At 43.1% G+C, this 17,026-nt stretch overlaps 1 protein-coding gene across 1 annotated transcript; it reads right to left on the bottom strand.

Moving 5' to 3' along the window:
• Nucleotides 1–10,272: 10,272 nt before the first annotated feature.
• LOC148220120 (endogenous retrovirus group K member 8 Gag polyprotein-like) lies at nt 10,273–16,669 on the bottom strand. Its single transcript, XM_088155788.1, has 3 exons — nt 16,655–16,669; nt 12,526–12,595; nt 10,273–11,459 (listed from the first exon to the last, which is right to left on the bottom strand). Exons 1-3 carry the CDS (start codon nt 16,667–16,669, stop codon nt 10,273–10,275), a joined length of 1,272 nt encoding a protein of 423 aa, XP_088011914.1.
• Between the last annotated feature and the right edge of the window lie 357 nt (nt 16,670–17,026).

The raw sequence follows: 17,026 nt of genomic DNA, 5'->3' as shown, positions 1-17,026 counted from the left end.
GAAGTTTACATGTACTAAATGTAGCAGGTATTGCTTTCATGCCGTCCTAATAGATTTGAAGTTGGGATCTACTGAGGCTTCAATGACTCAGAAGAAGCAACGTTGATTCTTTGAATTCTATTCTTGAACGTGAGAATGATACATATGTAGTTAATGAATTAATTAAATCGAATTCACTTGAATGGAAAAATTGTCTTGTTCATGTAGATTTTAACTTGGGAAATTGATATTTGAGTTCTTCTTTTCATTGTTGTTTCTTTTCTGTATTCTTTGATTGCACAGATAGCAGATGCACTGACCAAGTATTCTGTGAAACTGGAGGAAATGTCCTTCCTCTTGGCAGCTGATGTTCACAAGCTCAGTAACGCTAAGGCTATGGTAAATGTTTTACCTGGGGCAAGATAGCAGTCTGAATATTCCTAGAATGTCTTCCTTTCCCCAAATGAAATTCATTTTTTCTGCCTATCAATCACTGAAATATAGAAGAAATTTCTAATTGGCAGGGTATTGGTTACCATTTGTGTTCTTTTCTCCCCTCATTTTCTGTAGAAGAGACAATTTTTTGTTTGTTTTTGCATGTTGTATGCTGCTTCTACTTCTGGTTTTATTTTTTAATACACAGAATGTAAAGAGAGCACTGCTGGATAATGAGAGGGCAACTGCCAAGCTACTCTTGAATCGAAGGAAATCAGAGCTTGAGAAAGAAAAATGGCATCAACTGAAATGGCAAGGAAGAGTCAAGGACTGGAAGCTCATGCAAAAGAAGTGTGTAGTTCAGAGTTTCCGGTCAGAAATTTGGCAGTCTTCTTTTGGACAATGGGCAACACAAAGTGGCTTGTGTTCACTTTTGGTTTCTATCAAAGTAATACTTGTTGCGTTCCCTAGATACATTGTAAATGGTACATTCCGTGACCCCTGCTGTACCCTGTATCTTGGTCCCTCTCCCCTCCTGGCCACACAGAGCTGGCTGGGATCCAATTTCTCCCCGCCCCCCCCTTTCCAGACCCTAGAAAAGGTCAGGACCCGCTGACCTCGCTCTCTTATCCCGTTCTCTCTTTTTTCCCCCCTCTCTTTTCCCGCATCTCTTTTTCCCCAGATCTCTTATCCCGCTCTTTCTTTTTTCCCCCTTTTTCTCTTCCCCCGTTCTTTCCCCCCCCCCACGCTTTTACCCTGTTCTTCCCCCTCTTTTCTCTCTCTTCCCCCGCTCTTTTCCCTTCCCTTTTCACTCACTACCCACGAGAAATAAACCTGTAACTTTATTAGGGGAAAGAGCCTCTTTTGATATCTTATTTACGTCTCTGTGGCTAGGGCCCAGGGGAATATCACTCCAACACCTGAGCAAGACCGGTGGAGGGTGAAAGACTCTGTATAGGCCGGGAAAAAGCCGTTACAAATACTTGATCATTTTTTCTTTCTACGTGATATCACTTATGACATCGCATATATCATGTGATTCCATTCTGCATATCTACTTTCCATCCTGCAGGGAATTTATGGCAAGTGAAGAAATACAGAATCCCCCAACTGTGAATATGGAAATGGAAAAGTTGATAAAGGAGCAGTTGGTACTCAGTGAACAGAGACTGAAGGTTTTGCAATATATCGGGTATGGCAAAAGAGGGTGTAGCATAAAGGAAAACAATTGTTCCTGGAGTTAATGAAGGACTTGGCTACAAAATGCACTTTGCTTCCTGTCAATGTGTGATTGCTAAATGGAGCAGTAAGGCACGATCTACATCTATTTCTGTACAGCTCTTTTGAATGGAGAAAATGCATTCTTGATTTTCAGTGCCCCATCTCCACTTAATAGGTGGCAATCAGGCTCTAAAAATGGAGGAATGCAGAAGTAAATCTTGAAACATAGTAGAAATGGGCAAAGATGGGTGGAGAGCTAGAAGTTGGTGCTGTTGTCAAGGCATTTTTTCTCCATGGCGTGGGATTTTATTTGTGTAATAAATTAAGAGAGGAGTCTGGATAGAAATCGAACATTGCTACGTTTGAATATCCATCCTGAACACAAGACACATTGGTGTGGGTGCAATGCATTACGATCTTTACAGGGAGGTTTTTTAGGGTGGATGTAGGAACAAGGTAGATGACAGTTAGTTCCTTATCGGGCATTAAACAGTTGGCCTTGGACAACAACAATCTCAGGTTTATTTTCATTGCCAAGATGGCTGTAAATAAAAGAAAGCCCAGTAGTATGGATATTCAGATTCATAATTTTATATTTGAAGTACTGACTGGTTTGTATTTTAGGATACCTGACTCGTGTTTCCTACTTTGATAGCACCTTGGTGCCTGCAACACGCACCAAATCTGATGGAAGCGAATGGTGCAGAACTCTGGAGAATTGAAACGAAAGTCTAGGTAGGTCCGGAAATCCTTAGAACAGTCTGGAATTCAAGCAATATTTTCTTTTCTCCCGGGGAACGATGAGGCAGACAGTTGCTTTGAGAGTGCATGTTTGCTCTATTCTTTGTTCCGTGTGTTCCCACATCCCTTCTCAGTTGCTTGGAGGTGGCAGTAAGAGCCAAAGAAGCTGCCTGTGGCATGGCTTTCCTTTGGCCAGTACGAACATCTGGGCATGGTGAGTTCTAGAAGGAACTCGCTTGGTTAGAATGAATCTGGGGGAAATCAAAAGTTAATTCTGACATGGAACCCTTCTCAATCATACAAAAATACTCCTTTTTAACTCTTGCAGAAGAAGAGGGGAAGTATGAGAAGAAGAGGGGAAGTACTGGAGATACTTCCTTTCTCTGTGTCCTTGCAGCATGCCTTCCCTCTCTGTGTCTGCCTTCTCTTGCTCCAGAGCACATCCTGTTGGGATGTTTGTAGCCTGTATGGCAGCAAAGAAGTTGGTAGCGATTGTAAGGCCCTTGCTACTTTGAAGCATAATGATTATGTGCTGTGTATGAAAATGTCTTGATTTCTTTGGCTGGTAGTGTCTGGTGTCTGTGGGCAAAGCTCTGTAGGCATTGCTGGGATCTGTTCCGTGTGCTGAGATTCAGCACGTGGCCTCTGTCATGTTGCCATGTCACACTGCACTATGAAAGATGGGAATTTTGGCTGTGGTCACTTCCATAGCATTCAGACAGCCCTAATGTGGAGTGCGTGGAGAAAATGAGCATCCAGTATGAGCTGGTCGAGGGCAAATGTCAGGAGAAAGGGCAGATGTGCAAGTTGAGTGCCACAGCTTTTGGCTGTGATAGCCGTGGTCCAATGTGTCATTCGAGTACAATGCGTCTGAGGATGCACCAAACATTGAGATAACGAGTGGAATTCCTTTTCAACCTCTGCCTTACTCTGTTCAAAAATACGCCATCCATTTGGTTTCACAGTAGTAGATGGTATTTGTACTTGAAATGTGGAAAAGTTGTTTTATAGTCAACTTAAAAGGTAGAGCATCTTTGAACATTGGTTGTACTACTTAGGCCTTGTTTTAATGCGGTTGTGTGAAGGTATGGAAAAAGAGTGCTTTTCACTTCATGTAAGAATATAGAATAATGTCCCTAGTGAACAAGGTTAAGGCAAATAATGCCCACGGTTTAGGAATGGGACAAAGGAAGACTGCTATCATTCAAAAACCATAGCACATCAGTATTAATGTGCATACCATCACATCCATTCCTTATTCAGAAGGTTAAAGTAGCAGGGCAGATTCTTGGATCACCGGAATCAGGATTTGGTCTGCACCATCATCTCTTCACTCATATATTTGGTCTCATTCAAAGTTCTAGGAACTCAGACGTTTAAGATAGCCAAGCACTTGCAACTTTAAAAACCATCTAAAAATTGGTACAATACTGCTCTCCTTCCTGAAGATCTTAGCAGCAGCTCTGAAGCCATAGAGGAAGCAGCACTGTTCACACACCCAGGAGGTCTTTCCTACCTGCTCGATGAGAGGCACATTAGAAGAGCAGTAAGAACCTGAGGGGCAGATGCACATACCTTCACACACCTCGCAGTGGGACTGTGGTTAGAGCTGGAGGTTTGATACTCTTCCTAATAATTTGAGCCGTTAAAACAAAGCCAGAGGTAACAGACCAAGTGAAAATACAATGCCAGGTTGCGGAAAGAGAATGTTACCTATCTGAACACCTACATAAATTCCCCATCATTCTCTTTGTTTAGGAGACCAAGCCAATGTCCGTATAAATGAAAACAAGTGTGAATATTGATTTTTCTTGAATCAAGACTCAGCTTTATGTCCAAGTCAAAGGCCAATAAACCAGAAAGGCTCCGCTGAGCACAGTGCAGAACTAACATGGAAGACAGTAATTTGACCTCTTATGTAAGCAGTGTTTGCTGGGGCCTTCATGCTGGAAAACAGGAATCAATAACATGCACTCAATACGAATGCAAAGAGCAGAGTCTTTATTTTTAACAAAGAGATGATTTTTATACGTTTTCAGTGGTTTCTTAGAGTTTGTTACACAGAGTACAATTGGTTACACAGAAGACGTATATATGTTAATAGTAATTCTATTGGTTCATCTAAGATCTATCTTTCTACAGTCTAGTTATTGCGTAAGATACTCTTTGAAGTGGACATGGTATGTCAACTAAACAGGATCTTGCTTCCCCAGATGTCTTTTCCTTTGTTCTTGCTTATCTCAGCGTTAAAATTTATGATTTTGTTTTACTCCTATAGTCACGCCAAGGACACTGTAACCTTGAACAGGCCTTTAACATAACTAAGGTAGTTTTCTATAGACAGGCTGCAGAGCCAGAGCTCCTACTAGGCCGCCAGCATCTCCCCCTTTCTTTTCAAAAACAGCATTGGCAATACGTCGAATTTGAAAGGAAAAACACTGGATGATGCAAGGTCCCATACATAACACAATTACTACAATTAGTACAATAATAATTCCTATCTTAAGGATATCTTTTACCCATGCAGAAATCCCAAAAGACATTAACCCGTCATCAAGGGGGTTGTGATTGACAGTAATCTTCTTAGCGTGATCTTGAAGCCATTCTAGCTGCTTATGGATTGAATCACTATGATCGGACAAGTTAAAACAACACATTCCTTCAAAATCTTCACAGCCTTTACTTTGGGCCAACAAAAGGTAATCAATAGCTGCTCTGTTTTGAAGAATAGCTTGTCGGAGACTACTCATATCTTGAGCCATTTGGGACAGAACTTGTGTAGTGACATTGGCCTGTTTAGCTGTCCAGCACGCTAGGTATTCCTTGCCAGGCTCTATCTCCACAGATTAAATATAGACCTTGAGGTAGGGAAAGGGGCTTAGAAATGTCTAAGTAAATATGACCTGAACCCCACCCTTAGGGGGATGATCCACAATGTTCACTACTATTGTAAAACTTACGAGGGGTTAGCCAGACTTGTTTTTTAGATTCGTTAATGTTCCAACTAGTCTGCCCAAAATACACACATCCGGAGTGATTTGCTTTTCGGCTGTCTGGTAAATTTAACTCTTGAGGATCCCATGGCAGGGTTGTATTTAGAGATTTGATTATTTTTGCCAGGCAGTGACTGTTGTTTTTTACTTCTGAGCAATTGATAGGGGGGGCTATAGTGATTTCTTGTGGTTGTACCGGTGACCCAATGAGGCAAGTTTTAAATGGGTCAGTGGCTGCACTAAGATGTAAACAAAAATTTGTGTTACCAGTTTTGTTGGCCCAAGCGATCCAGAAGTTCTCTTGAGGGAGGTTGATTGATTGCGAAAAGCACTGGGTAAGAGTCAAACATAGTGTTAGTAGCTTAATTAGCATCATTATTGCTATGGATTTTGCAGGCAACAGTATATTGGCTAGATATAATAATAGTACACCAAGCAGTCTCAACTAGCTTTGTATAATTTAAAATATACCACGCATGCAATGTTAAATTCCTTTCTTCTATTGATTCAAATAGGCTTATAGCTTCACTAACAGTTAAGTCAGGCAGTTTTAACCACTATCTAAGTGATTCTAAAGGTCTTACTGATTGGCGTTCCTGACATTCATTACATCCCAAAAAGCAAGTATAAATATCACTGGAGTTATACTCCCTTTTACAATTTCCACATAAGAAAGTTCCTAATTTCCATACTACACAACCGCAACGAGGAAATAATACTTCTTGTATTCTAGACCTAAGATATTTCTGTACTAGACTACGCAAATCAATCACATCTGGAAAGTCTGGGATATTAGGGTGTGTTCTTATTGGTTCCTTGAGAATAATGATTAGGATCGGGATGAGATCTTGCACTCTATTCGTCCACCGTTGAATTTGGCTCTGTGTCTTCTCCAGTTTCCTCAATCTTTGATATCCAAGGCTTGACCCACTTGGCTAGGATCCAATTAGGTTTAGCACCTGTTAATACACAAGCATAACCCCGTCCCCATGTCAATAATTGGTGGGGACCAGTCCATTGTTGTGATTGGGGTTCCCATACAGATACTTGTATCTTATGAACAGTCAAAGATTCATCCTTGCAAAAATGCAGTGTAATGGGCAACATTTGGGTTTTTAGCTCAGGGCGTTCCATCCACATTTTCCAATTGTGGACATACAATGTTTTTGCTACGATTTCTTGTGGAGAGAGGGTGACATTCCCCTCCCTTTGTAAAGCAGAGAAAAGGCGTTTAAGGTCTTGATGTTTGCGTTCTACAATAGCTTGCCCAGTACTATTGTGAGGTACTCCTGTGACATGGGTAATGTTCCATCTAAGTAGGAACTCAAGTGAAGTAGAACTAACATAATTAGGACCCTTATCTGTTTTTATTTGTTGTGGGACACCAAGCACTGCAAAAGCTTCTAACCAGTGTCTGCAGGTTGCCTTACTTTTGGCGTTTATCATAGGCGTTGCCCATACTAGTCTGCTACAGGTATCAACAGTGACATGTACATGTTTAAAGCATCCAAATGATGGCACGATTGTGACATCTGATTGAAACAATGTTCTAGGGTGGAGACCACGAGGGTTCACTCCTTGTAACTGGATTGGGGGTAGTTTTGCCCAATCAGGACAACATGCTATGATACCTCGTGCCTCTCGTTTTGTTAGATGGAATTCCTTCTGTAGGCTTAATGCTGACTGGTGAAAAAAGGCATGAGAGGCAACGGCAAGGTCAAAATTACTGAGTCCAATGGCTGGTGAGGATACGATTTGGTCAATTTTGGCGTTTCCTTCTGATAAAAACCCTGGTAGATTGAGACGGCTGCGGATATGTGTTGAGAAAAAGGCATGGTGCCTGATATTAATTACATTTACTAGAAGAACGAGTTCATGATAAATTAAGGAGTTTGAGATTCGACCTATTAATGCGTCCTCAATTCTCTCCAAGATAGAGGCAACATACAAGGAATTGCTAACGAGATTAATTTCTTGAAAGTCAAAGTGTTGAAAAGCTAAGGTTACAGCCTTGAGTTCAAGTAATTGTACTGATCCTTCCAGATGTTGGTAAACTACGACATCCCAGTTGCCATTTTTCCATATTGCATATCCGAACCTTTTAGTCCTTCCACTGGCATCAGTAAAAACAGTGATCGCATTGGGAATTGGCTTAGAGTTTCGCAATGTTTGACCTTTTAGTGGGAGGTTAGTGGAAAACAAGGCATGTGACGGATAATGATTATCAAGTTCTAAGCCAATAGTGGCTGTAGCGAATGTATACGATAGTGATTGCCATTCAGTGCAAAGAGACAAATTATTTATGGGCACATAAAGAGAAGATGCATCAACTCCAAAAACAGTATGCACTCCTTGGCGTGCTTTCAGAATTAAGGATCCTAAATGATCAATATGTCTTGTAACAGAGGAAGTGGGGCTACATGCTAAAGACACCCATTCCAATAAGAAGAAAGTCTTGAATGATTCCTGCCCAATTATAGCAATTTGTTCAGCAGGGTAGTTAATGATATAAAGGTTTATTGGTATGGTAGGATCAAACCTAAAAGCAGTTGTACAATGCAACTTTTTAGCAATTATTTGCAGTGCTTGTTTCCCTTCTTGGGTTAATTCCGTTTTTGATGTGTTATGTTGTTTAATGTTAATTTTCCTTCTGTGTTGATGGTTCATCCCAGTTTCTTTCCCCTAAGTTAAGTGTATAATGGTTTTTCCCTTTCCCGCCCTTGTCCTAGTCAGTCATCCTAAACCCCTCCCCTTTATCTGGAACCTTCCCTGTCCCTCACCCTAAACCCTGCCCCACGGGATGTCAATCCTTTGTACCCCTCCCTTTGTTCTAGAAGTTTCTGTGTCAAGCATTCCCTTTTGTATTCATGATTAGTTATATTGTATGTATCCCCACCCTCGGTTTGCCTTATTGGCTCAATGTACCCCTTTCCCCACATTCTGTACCTCCCCCCGTTAACCGTTATTGGCCAGAGTTTTGTGCCATCCCCTTGCTCCTCCCCCGTACTTAAGCCGGTGTAGAACCCATTCTAACTGCCTTTTGCGGTTCCCCCTCCCAACCTCCGGACTTGTTACCTTTTCCTTCAATAAATCCCTTCCCCCAGAACCGTAAAAGGTCTCTCCTGTGACTCTTTATCCCTCCCTGACGACTCGTGCAGGCGTAGCTGTTGCTACACCCCTGCTGGGGCTCCCGGAGTGGTGCCGGGGAGGGGCCACTCACTGACGTAGGCTTCCCTGAGCTAGCCGGTAGCCCAGGTGAGGTGGGCAGCAGGTGGAAGAAACGTCACCTTTTATCATTAATGTCCTTTGAACCATGTAACAATTTTCTTAAAGGATCCAAGTCTTGATTTGAAATACCTGCCCATGCACGTATGCTTTGAATGTCTCCTAGAAGCTTTTGCACATCATTGACTGTTTCAATATTTGCATGTAAAGTTACCTTTTGAGGCACAAAGCGAGCTTGTGTTATTTTAAAGCCCAAGTAAGACCAAGGGTCGGAGAATTGCACCTTTTTTTCTGCCACTTTCAATCCCCACTTTTCTAATTCTAGCAATAATTCCTTTTGTTTTAAGTGGGGTAATGGAAATTCATTTGCGACTAAAATGTCATCCATATAATGATATGTTAGAAAATTTGGATTATTAAGTCTCCATTGATGTAAGGCTTGGTCTACAAACCATTGACAAATTGTAGGACTATTTTTCATACCTTGAGGGAGTACCACCCACTCATATCTTTTCATAGGTGCACTGTGATTAATGGAGGGCACACTAAATGCAAATCGTTTGGTATCTTCAGGGTGCAACAGAATGCTAAAAAAGCAATCTTTGATATCAATAATAAACAGGTGATAGTTTTTTGGTAAACCAGCTGGCGATGGCAAACCTGGTTGCAGAATTCCTAAAGAGTGCATTTGATTATTGACTGCCCTTAAGTCATGTAAAAATCTCCATTTTCCTGACTTTTTTTGTATAACAAAAACGGGGGTATTCCAGGGACTCATAGAAGGTTGTAAATGACCAAAGGCTAATTGTTCTTGTACTAATGAATGGAGATGCTCTAATTTATCTTTAGTGATGGGCCACTGAGCCACCCATACCGGTTGGTCAGATTTCCATGTTAGTTGTATAGTGGGTCGAGCACCTATCGGTTCAGTGGCCGCCCCTGAAAATGTTGGTTGGTTAAAATGACATTCCATTGACTAAGCGTGTCTCTACCAAGGATCCAAAGAGGAGTGTCTAGTACATAAGGTTTTACTACAACCTTGTTTCCCTCTTTATCAGTAATTTCTACGAATTCCTGACTTTGTAAAGTACGGGTGGTTCCAGCAACTCCTAAGATTTGCTCATTTAAGAGTGTAGTGGGCCACTGCTGAGGCCAAGCAATTAGTGGTATTATGGTGACGTATGACCCAGTGTCTAGCAGCATTGAATGTTCAAGCATTTCAGAATCATCGATATTATCAGAATACAATTTTACGGTTACTTGCCGGGTTGATCTATCACTAGTCATGACTTGAGCAAAGGCAATTAAGGGTCCGGTACTACCAAAACCACCAGATCTTTGTGTATTAGTAGCTGTTGGAACCTGGGGAAGAAAAGGAACAAGTTGAGCAATTACACTACCTTGTGGAATGAACATTGGTGGGGAAAAGACTTTCACTACTATTCTGATAATACCACTATAATCAGCATCAATTACACCAGGTAAAACGAAAATGCTGTCTAAAGTGGCCGACGATCTCCCTAGCAATAATGCGGCCATACCGCCACCTAGTGGACCTTTGGTAGTACTATCGATGACGGTAACAGAATCATCAAAAATAGTCACGGAGTCTCTAGTTACCAAATCGACTCCAGCGCTCCTTTTTGTGGCGGGGAGCATGTTGTAGAGACAGCCATGGCTACTGAGGGGTTCTTTTTGTTCGCAGCGCCCCCCCCTTGCGGCTCATCTCGTTTCCCGCCAACGGTGTCCCATCCTTTTTAAATTTGGATCGGCATTCATTTGCCTTGTGGCCAAACTTTTCGCATCGGCGGCAAGTGCCGACAAATGATGTAGATGTGAGGTTCGTATTGTTATTTTGTTGTTGTTTTACCAAACTTGAAGGACAATGCTTTCTAATATGTCCGGTATGACCGCAATTATAGCAGGTATTGGGAGGGCCTTTGTCCCCCTTCCCTTGCTTGTGTGCTTGAGTAATGGCTGCAGCTAAAGCAGCAGCATGAATTCGAGCTTTGTCCTTTTCAATTTCTAAAGGGGCTCGTGAACATTGTTCAATCATTTGTATTATTGTCATACGAGCTGGTAATGCTGCTAATAATCGCTTGCAGGTGGCATTTGCATTTTGCATAGCTATTTCCTTTACTAAAGTACCTTTCATATCAGGAGGGACATCTGGTGCTACCTCTACTCCTTCTTTAATCCTGTCCACAAAAGACAAAAAGGATTCATCTTCCTTTTGCTGAATATGTAAATAAGGTTGTCCAGGCTTACCTACTTGGGGCAAGTTGTTAAAAGCTTCTAAAGCAGCAGACTTGCTTTGAGCTAAAATGCGAGCCCCTAACATTGCCTGTCTTTGTGGATCGATGAATTGACCATTTCCCAGAAGCATATCTAGCGTGGCAAAGCGTAGAGGATCACCTTGCGGCAAATTGACATTATCTAATTGTTTAAGCTCCAATCTTTGTTGCCACTTTGCTAAAAATAACATATAACTAGTAGGTCCTAGTATAAGCTCAAACATAGCCTTAAGGTTGGCAGGGACCAGTTCTTGATATTTTAGCAATGCTTCTACTTGCCGCCTTACCAAGCGATTATCAACACCGTAGTCCATTACAGATTTTTGAACCCTTGCTATCATTTGCCAGTCTAAGGGCTGCCAAGCATTATTACCACCAGTTCCTCGCACCACCGGAGCTGAGACAAACTGAAAATCTCCCGTCAACTCAGCATTTGTTACCACTCCTTTCCACCTCTTATTCATGTCAAAAGAAGGGTCTTTGGGGATGGAAGTTTTGTCAGGACCTTTCCCTGAGCCTCCTGAGCCTCCCGAGCCTCCCGAACTCCCCGAGCCTCCCAAGCCTCCCGAGCCTCCTTTGTTCCACCAACGCTGAAAAGACTCATTAAAGGTAGTTAACAATCCCGTCCCTTCCTTTTCTGTAGAATGAGAAACATTTGTGTTTTCAATTTCGGAAAGCATTATTGGGGGTAAACCTTTAGATGTTAGAAATTGATTTGCAGTAGGCATATCCCACTCCCCCGCCTTAACCAAATTGATAATATTCTGTCGGCGTTGAGATGTAGAAGTATTTGGTGCAGAAAAAGAATTTTCCTCTAAATTTTTGAGGCCAGAGAGAATGGTGTTATGGGCCTTTTTATATGCTTCCCGAATCGTTTTACTTTTGGAACCCTTATCAAGCCGCTTCATTTCACCTAACAGTTCAAGCATGGTTTCGGTCTGCTTTTGCAGTGTGGACTGTAAATCGCCCGTGTCCATTTCCGTTTCTTCGGGAAGAGGCACAGTCGCTGGGTCGAAAGTGGGAGGTGAGGGCAGATGTAACACGGAGTCAGTATTAGTGGGATTAGCGGGCACTACGCTCATTGTTACTGGGGGTGCCGTAGGTACCGAGGGCGCAGAGGGTGCCGTAGGTTCCGGGGGTGCAAAGGAAGTCACATTATGAACATCGGTAGGGTCCCAGGGTGGTATTAAATCATCATAGGGGCCAGGGGCAGCAGGGGCTGACACCTACGCGGGTGGGACAGTAGCAGACTCTTGGGTGAGTTTACCAGCTACGGCAGTGACCATGGTCTGTGCTGTGAGTTCCAGCTCAATTTCAGCACCCATTTGTTCAATTAACATGCGCAGCTGCCGGTACGTAGGAGCTAAGGATTTTACCTCCTTATTCCCAGCTTGTATAGCTTCCCACAAATCTGCCCCGACTTCTTGCCAAGTAGTCTCTTTAACAACATCGGTAGAGTCTTTTAAAAAAACACGATGTTTAGCCCAATACAGTAAATTCACGAGCGAAGACCGATCAACAGTCTCTCCTTACTTTTGGGCAAGTTTCATTAAGGCATCAACAGTAGCCTTCTCGATAGCTGATACGATGTTTCCCATCCCGCAAATTTTTTACAGCCGTCTAAGGCTCCCACTCACCGGTCGACAGTGGCCACTCGCGCCTCTCTCGGACGCCCGGTCGCAACCGCTGCGGGAAGTCAACGTTCTCCTAGGCGGCACGGACAAAGACCCTCCACATAAAAGTCCGTCTGTTAAGCAGTCTGGCCCCTTCGGATCATCACGTGGGGGTCACCAAGATGCTGGGGTTTTCATGCCACAGAACAGGAATCAATAACACGCACTCAATATGAATGCAAAGAGCAGAGTCTTTATTTTTAACAAAGAGATGATTTTTATACGTTTTCAGTGGTTACTTAGAGTTTGTTACAAAGAGTACCATTGGTTACACAAAAGACGTATATATGTTAATAGTAATTCTATTGGTTCATCTAAGATCTATCTTTCTACAGACTAGTTATTGAGTAAGATACTCTTTGAAGTGGACGTGGTATGTCAACTAAACAGGATCTTGCTTCCCCAGATGTCTTTTCCTTTGTTCTTGCTTATCTCAACGTTAAAATTTATGATTTTGTTTTTCTCCTATAGTCACACCAAAGACACGGGAACCTTGAACAGACCTTTAACATAACTAAGGTAGTTTTCTATAGACAGGCTGCAGAGCCAGAGCTCCTACTAGGCCGCCAAGAGTGTTGGAATGGTTCCCCATCCAAAAGGAAGGATGTCAAATGCTTCTTTGGAAAGATTTTAACTTCTGTGCATTTCTTTCTTTGTAACGAACTAATCTGTAACAAGCCAGGACATGATTCTGTTCAGTAGAAACAGATCAATGGCAACATTTAGCCTAAAGGTTTTATGAGATTGATCAGGAAGTTCGATTTAGATTTAAAGGCACTGTAGTCATATTTAATTTTATTTCTCTCCGTACCTGAGTCTCTTAAACAGGGACCTTCAATTGGACAGGAAAGGGACACTGAAGCAAATTGTAATGGAAGACGTAATGGCTTACCCAGAAGCATTTTGTGGGAATTGATTTCTTCTAGGTATCCATCAGCCAGCATTTTGGTGTGAAGGAAATCTTCAAACAGGTAAAACAAAATTTCCCGTTGGTTTAAAACCTGACTGCTATATTAATTTTTCACTTTTGAGAAAATTTTCATGACCTTTAAAATTCAGACTATATCACGTATTGTTTCAGCCATTGAAGAAAGTGCTTTTGATAGAGATAGGAGAGGGAAACCAAAACATTTCTCAGAGCCACACTTTCAACTCTGTCCTTGTTACAAACGGCACTTGAGCAAATTCATTTGCCTTTGGAACAGAAAACGACAAGGTAACAGGTTTATCATTACGGATTGGAGTGTTCCAGGTTCTTTAGATAGTAAGTGATCTATTCAAGATGATCTCTTACTGAAATAGATCTCTTTTGAGAAGGGATGTGGATTTCTTAGAAGAAAGCAAATCCCTATGTTAAAACGGTGTGGTGGGTGTTTTTTGTTGTTGTTTTGCTTTTAGAACTTGCAAGGCACAATCGACTTCATAGTTCGAGATCCAAATAAGACCACGACATTCCAAACAGGTGTTTCTTTTTGGTTGTTTTTCAATCGGTATATCTTTGGATTGCAACCAGTAGAACTGTGCTTGAACTGGAAAGAAGTAGCGGAGGTTTCAGAAGTGGAACATACGGTGGAACAGGAAGCTGAGAGCATTGTGCAAGGAGAGGAAAGAGGGGAAAATGGTAAGAGTTTCCTGAGTCGGAAGGGACCCCTAGGGATGGTCAAAGTCCAACTCCGGGCCCTGCACAGACACTCCAACAGTCCCACCCTCTGCATCCCTGAGAGCATTGGCCAAACGCTCCTGAATCTCTGGCAGCCTTGGGGCTGTGCCCATTGCCTGGAAAACCTATTCAGTGCCTGACCAGCCTCTGAGGAAAAAACCTTTCCCTGATAGCCAGCCTAATCGTCCCCTGACACAGCTCCTGGCATTCCCTTGGCTCCTGTCCCTGGCCGCAGAGAGCAGAGAGCAAAGCTGTCCCTGTGCTACCCTTGAGATGAGCTGAGAGGTCCCAAGTGAGGTGTGAGCTCAGTGTCCTTTCTGCAGCTGAACCAAATGCCCTCAGCCACTCTTTGTATGGCTTCCCCTCCAGCCTCTTCACTATCTCTGTGTCCCTCCTTTGGACATTTCTCCAATAGCCTGAGGTCTTTCTGACGTTGTGGCATCCAAAATTGCCCCCAGGGCTTGAAGAGAGCGCAGTCCCAGCCCAGAGCAGAGCAGGACACTCACCTCTCTCGAGCCAGCGGTACCACAAGATAGGGACAGTTGTCAAAAATCAGCTGGAGAAACAAATCTAACAGAGAAACAGGTGATCTTGGCACAGGAAATGGAAGAAGCAGAGGAAGAAGAAGATGAGGAGAGGATTCCTTGTAAAAGTGAAGAAAATGAGCATGCAGAACAGGGACTAAGCATTATGCAGGCAAGTGAGCAAGAGAATAAGTTTGAAAGTGAAGGCAGTTTTGTCCAAAAGAAGGTGGAATTGGAAGTCTTTTTGCTGAGAACGAATAGAAAGTTTTTTTCCGTTTAGTTTGTATACGAAGCGCACAGGGCTCTAGATCCTTTTGTGGGAAAATGGAGTGTGTAAAGTTGCCAATCATTTTGGAGCGAATTTGGTGGTTTTTGGGGTCCCAGGAGAATGCTGGGTTGAATTCTGGGGACTTGGTGGTTCCCAGGTGAATTGGGGGGGGGGAGGAATTTAGGGAGATCCAGGTGAGTTTTAGGGGTCCCAGTTTGATTTTGGGGGAGAATTTGTGGAATTTTGGGGGATCCCGGGTAGCGAGGTTTGGGGGTGTGTTGGTATGAATGTAAAACCAGTGCGAGACTCCAAGTCAGTAATATGATTTTATAAGGGAAAAGAGAAAAAATAAAATACATGCAGTAATATAAAATAAAAACCACCAACAAAGTTAGAAATACAACCTGACACCCTGTCAGTCAGGGTGTTGGTAGCAGTCCGTATAAATGGTGGCTGCAGTCCTCCTGGTGGACAGATGTGGTTCAGTTGAAGCAGTGCTCCTGTAGAAGGTGCAGTTTTCCTGCAAAGATCCAGTGATGATGTGGAAAAAAGTCCGACTTTCCTCAGGGATCGAGTGGAAAGGACTGCCTTGGTGTTCCAAATCTCAGTTTTTATCTAGGTAGGAAATGTTTGGCTCCTCCCCCTGGCTGGAGCATCTCCCAATGGGATGATGTAATCTTATCACTCACACAATAGGACTTAATGGCCCATTAACAGAATATATCTTCTGGAGGAAGGATGGGTTGTGAAAAGATAACAGAGATCATCCCCCTGATCTTATCAGATGGTACATCAGCAGGGGAATCTCCCACAGCGATAAGGATCACCACCCCTCCCACATTTTAACAGATCGTGATAGAATACACATTTTTGCATTATACCCCAGGACATAATCCACCCCTTATTCTATTACCAGCTACATCATACCCAAACCAATACCCTGTTACAGATATATAATACAAAATGAAACCTTATATACAGTTCTCACTAAAAATTAGGTCTCCTTGCAGTACACAACGCGTTTCCCCATCTTTCTGCATTACCCACCAAGTGCAAGCAGGTCCTTGAGCAAAAACAGTCCCACGGATTGGTTTGCCTTTGCCTGTGGTGGGATTAATCCAAACAGTCTTTCCTAAAGTACCTTTCATGTGTGCCACAGGGACCTTGTCCCCATCCACGGTGTGCAGGGGTTCAGAGTGGGCAGGACCAGATCGATTGATGGACCCTCGGGTGTTAACCATCCAGGTGGCTTTGGCCAAGTTCATTTCCCTATTTCTGAAGGTTCCACCACCTAGTGCTTTCAAAGTAGTCTTAAGGAGTCCATTAGTCCGTTCAACTGTCCCAGCAGCTGGCGCGTGGTAAGGGATATGATATATCCTTTCAATACCATGTTCTTTGGCCCAGGTGTTGATAAGGCCGTTCTTGAAATGGGTTCCGTTGTCTGATTCAATTCTCTCAGGGGTACCATGCCTCCAAAGGACTTGTTTTTCTAGGCCCAAGATGGTGTTCCGGGCAGTGGCATGAGGCACAGGGTAGGTTTCTAACCATCCTGCAGTTGCTTCCACCGTGGTTAGTACGTAGCGCTTGCCCTGGTGGGTTTGGAGAAGGGTGATGTAGTCAATTTTCCAGGCTTCCCCATACCTGTACTTTGACCATCGTCCACAGTACCACAGCGGCTTCACCCGCTTGCCCTGTTTGATTGCGGCACAGGTCTCGCAGTCGTGGATGACCTGTGAGGTGCTGTCCATGGTAAGGTCCACCCCTCGGTCACGGGCCCATCGGTATGTTGCATCTCTCCCCTGATGACCAGAGGCATCATGGGCCCAATGAGCTAGGAATGATTCTCCCTTGTGCTGCCAGTCTAGATCTACCTGTGATACTTTCACTTTGGCAGCTCGGTCCACCTGCTCTTTGTTGTGATGTTCCTCATTAGCCCGGATTTTGGGTACATGTGCATCCATGTGTCGAACCTTTATGGTCAATTTCTCTACTCGGGCAGCAATGTCCTGCCAA

This window comes from Sturnus vulgaris, chromosome W (assembly GCF_052056855.1).
Source record: "Sturnus vulgaris isolate bStuVul1 chromosome W, bStuVul1.hap1, whole genome shotgun sequence".
NCBI lineage: Eukaryota > Metazoa > Chordata > Aves > Passeriformes > Sturnidae > Sturnus > Sturnus vulgaris.
The sequence above is the reverse complement of the archived record's forward strand: the minus strand, read 5'-3'. Positions and strand labels throughout refer to the sequence as shown.

Bases quoted from the DNA above. Each gene is read 5' to 3' on its own strand.
- LOC148220120 (XM_088155788.1), bottom strand. The intron at 11,460-12,525 runs GTGAGTGGGAGC...GGAACAAAGGAG, and splicing joins CGAGTGGCCACTGTCGACCG to GCTCGGGAGGCTTGGGAGGC.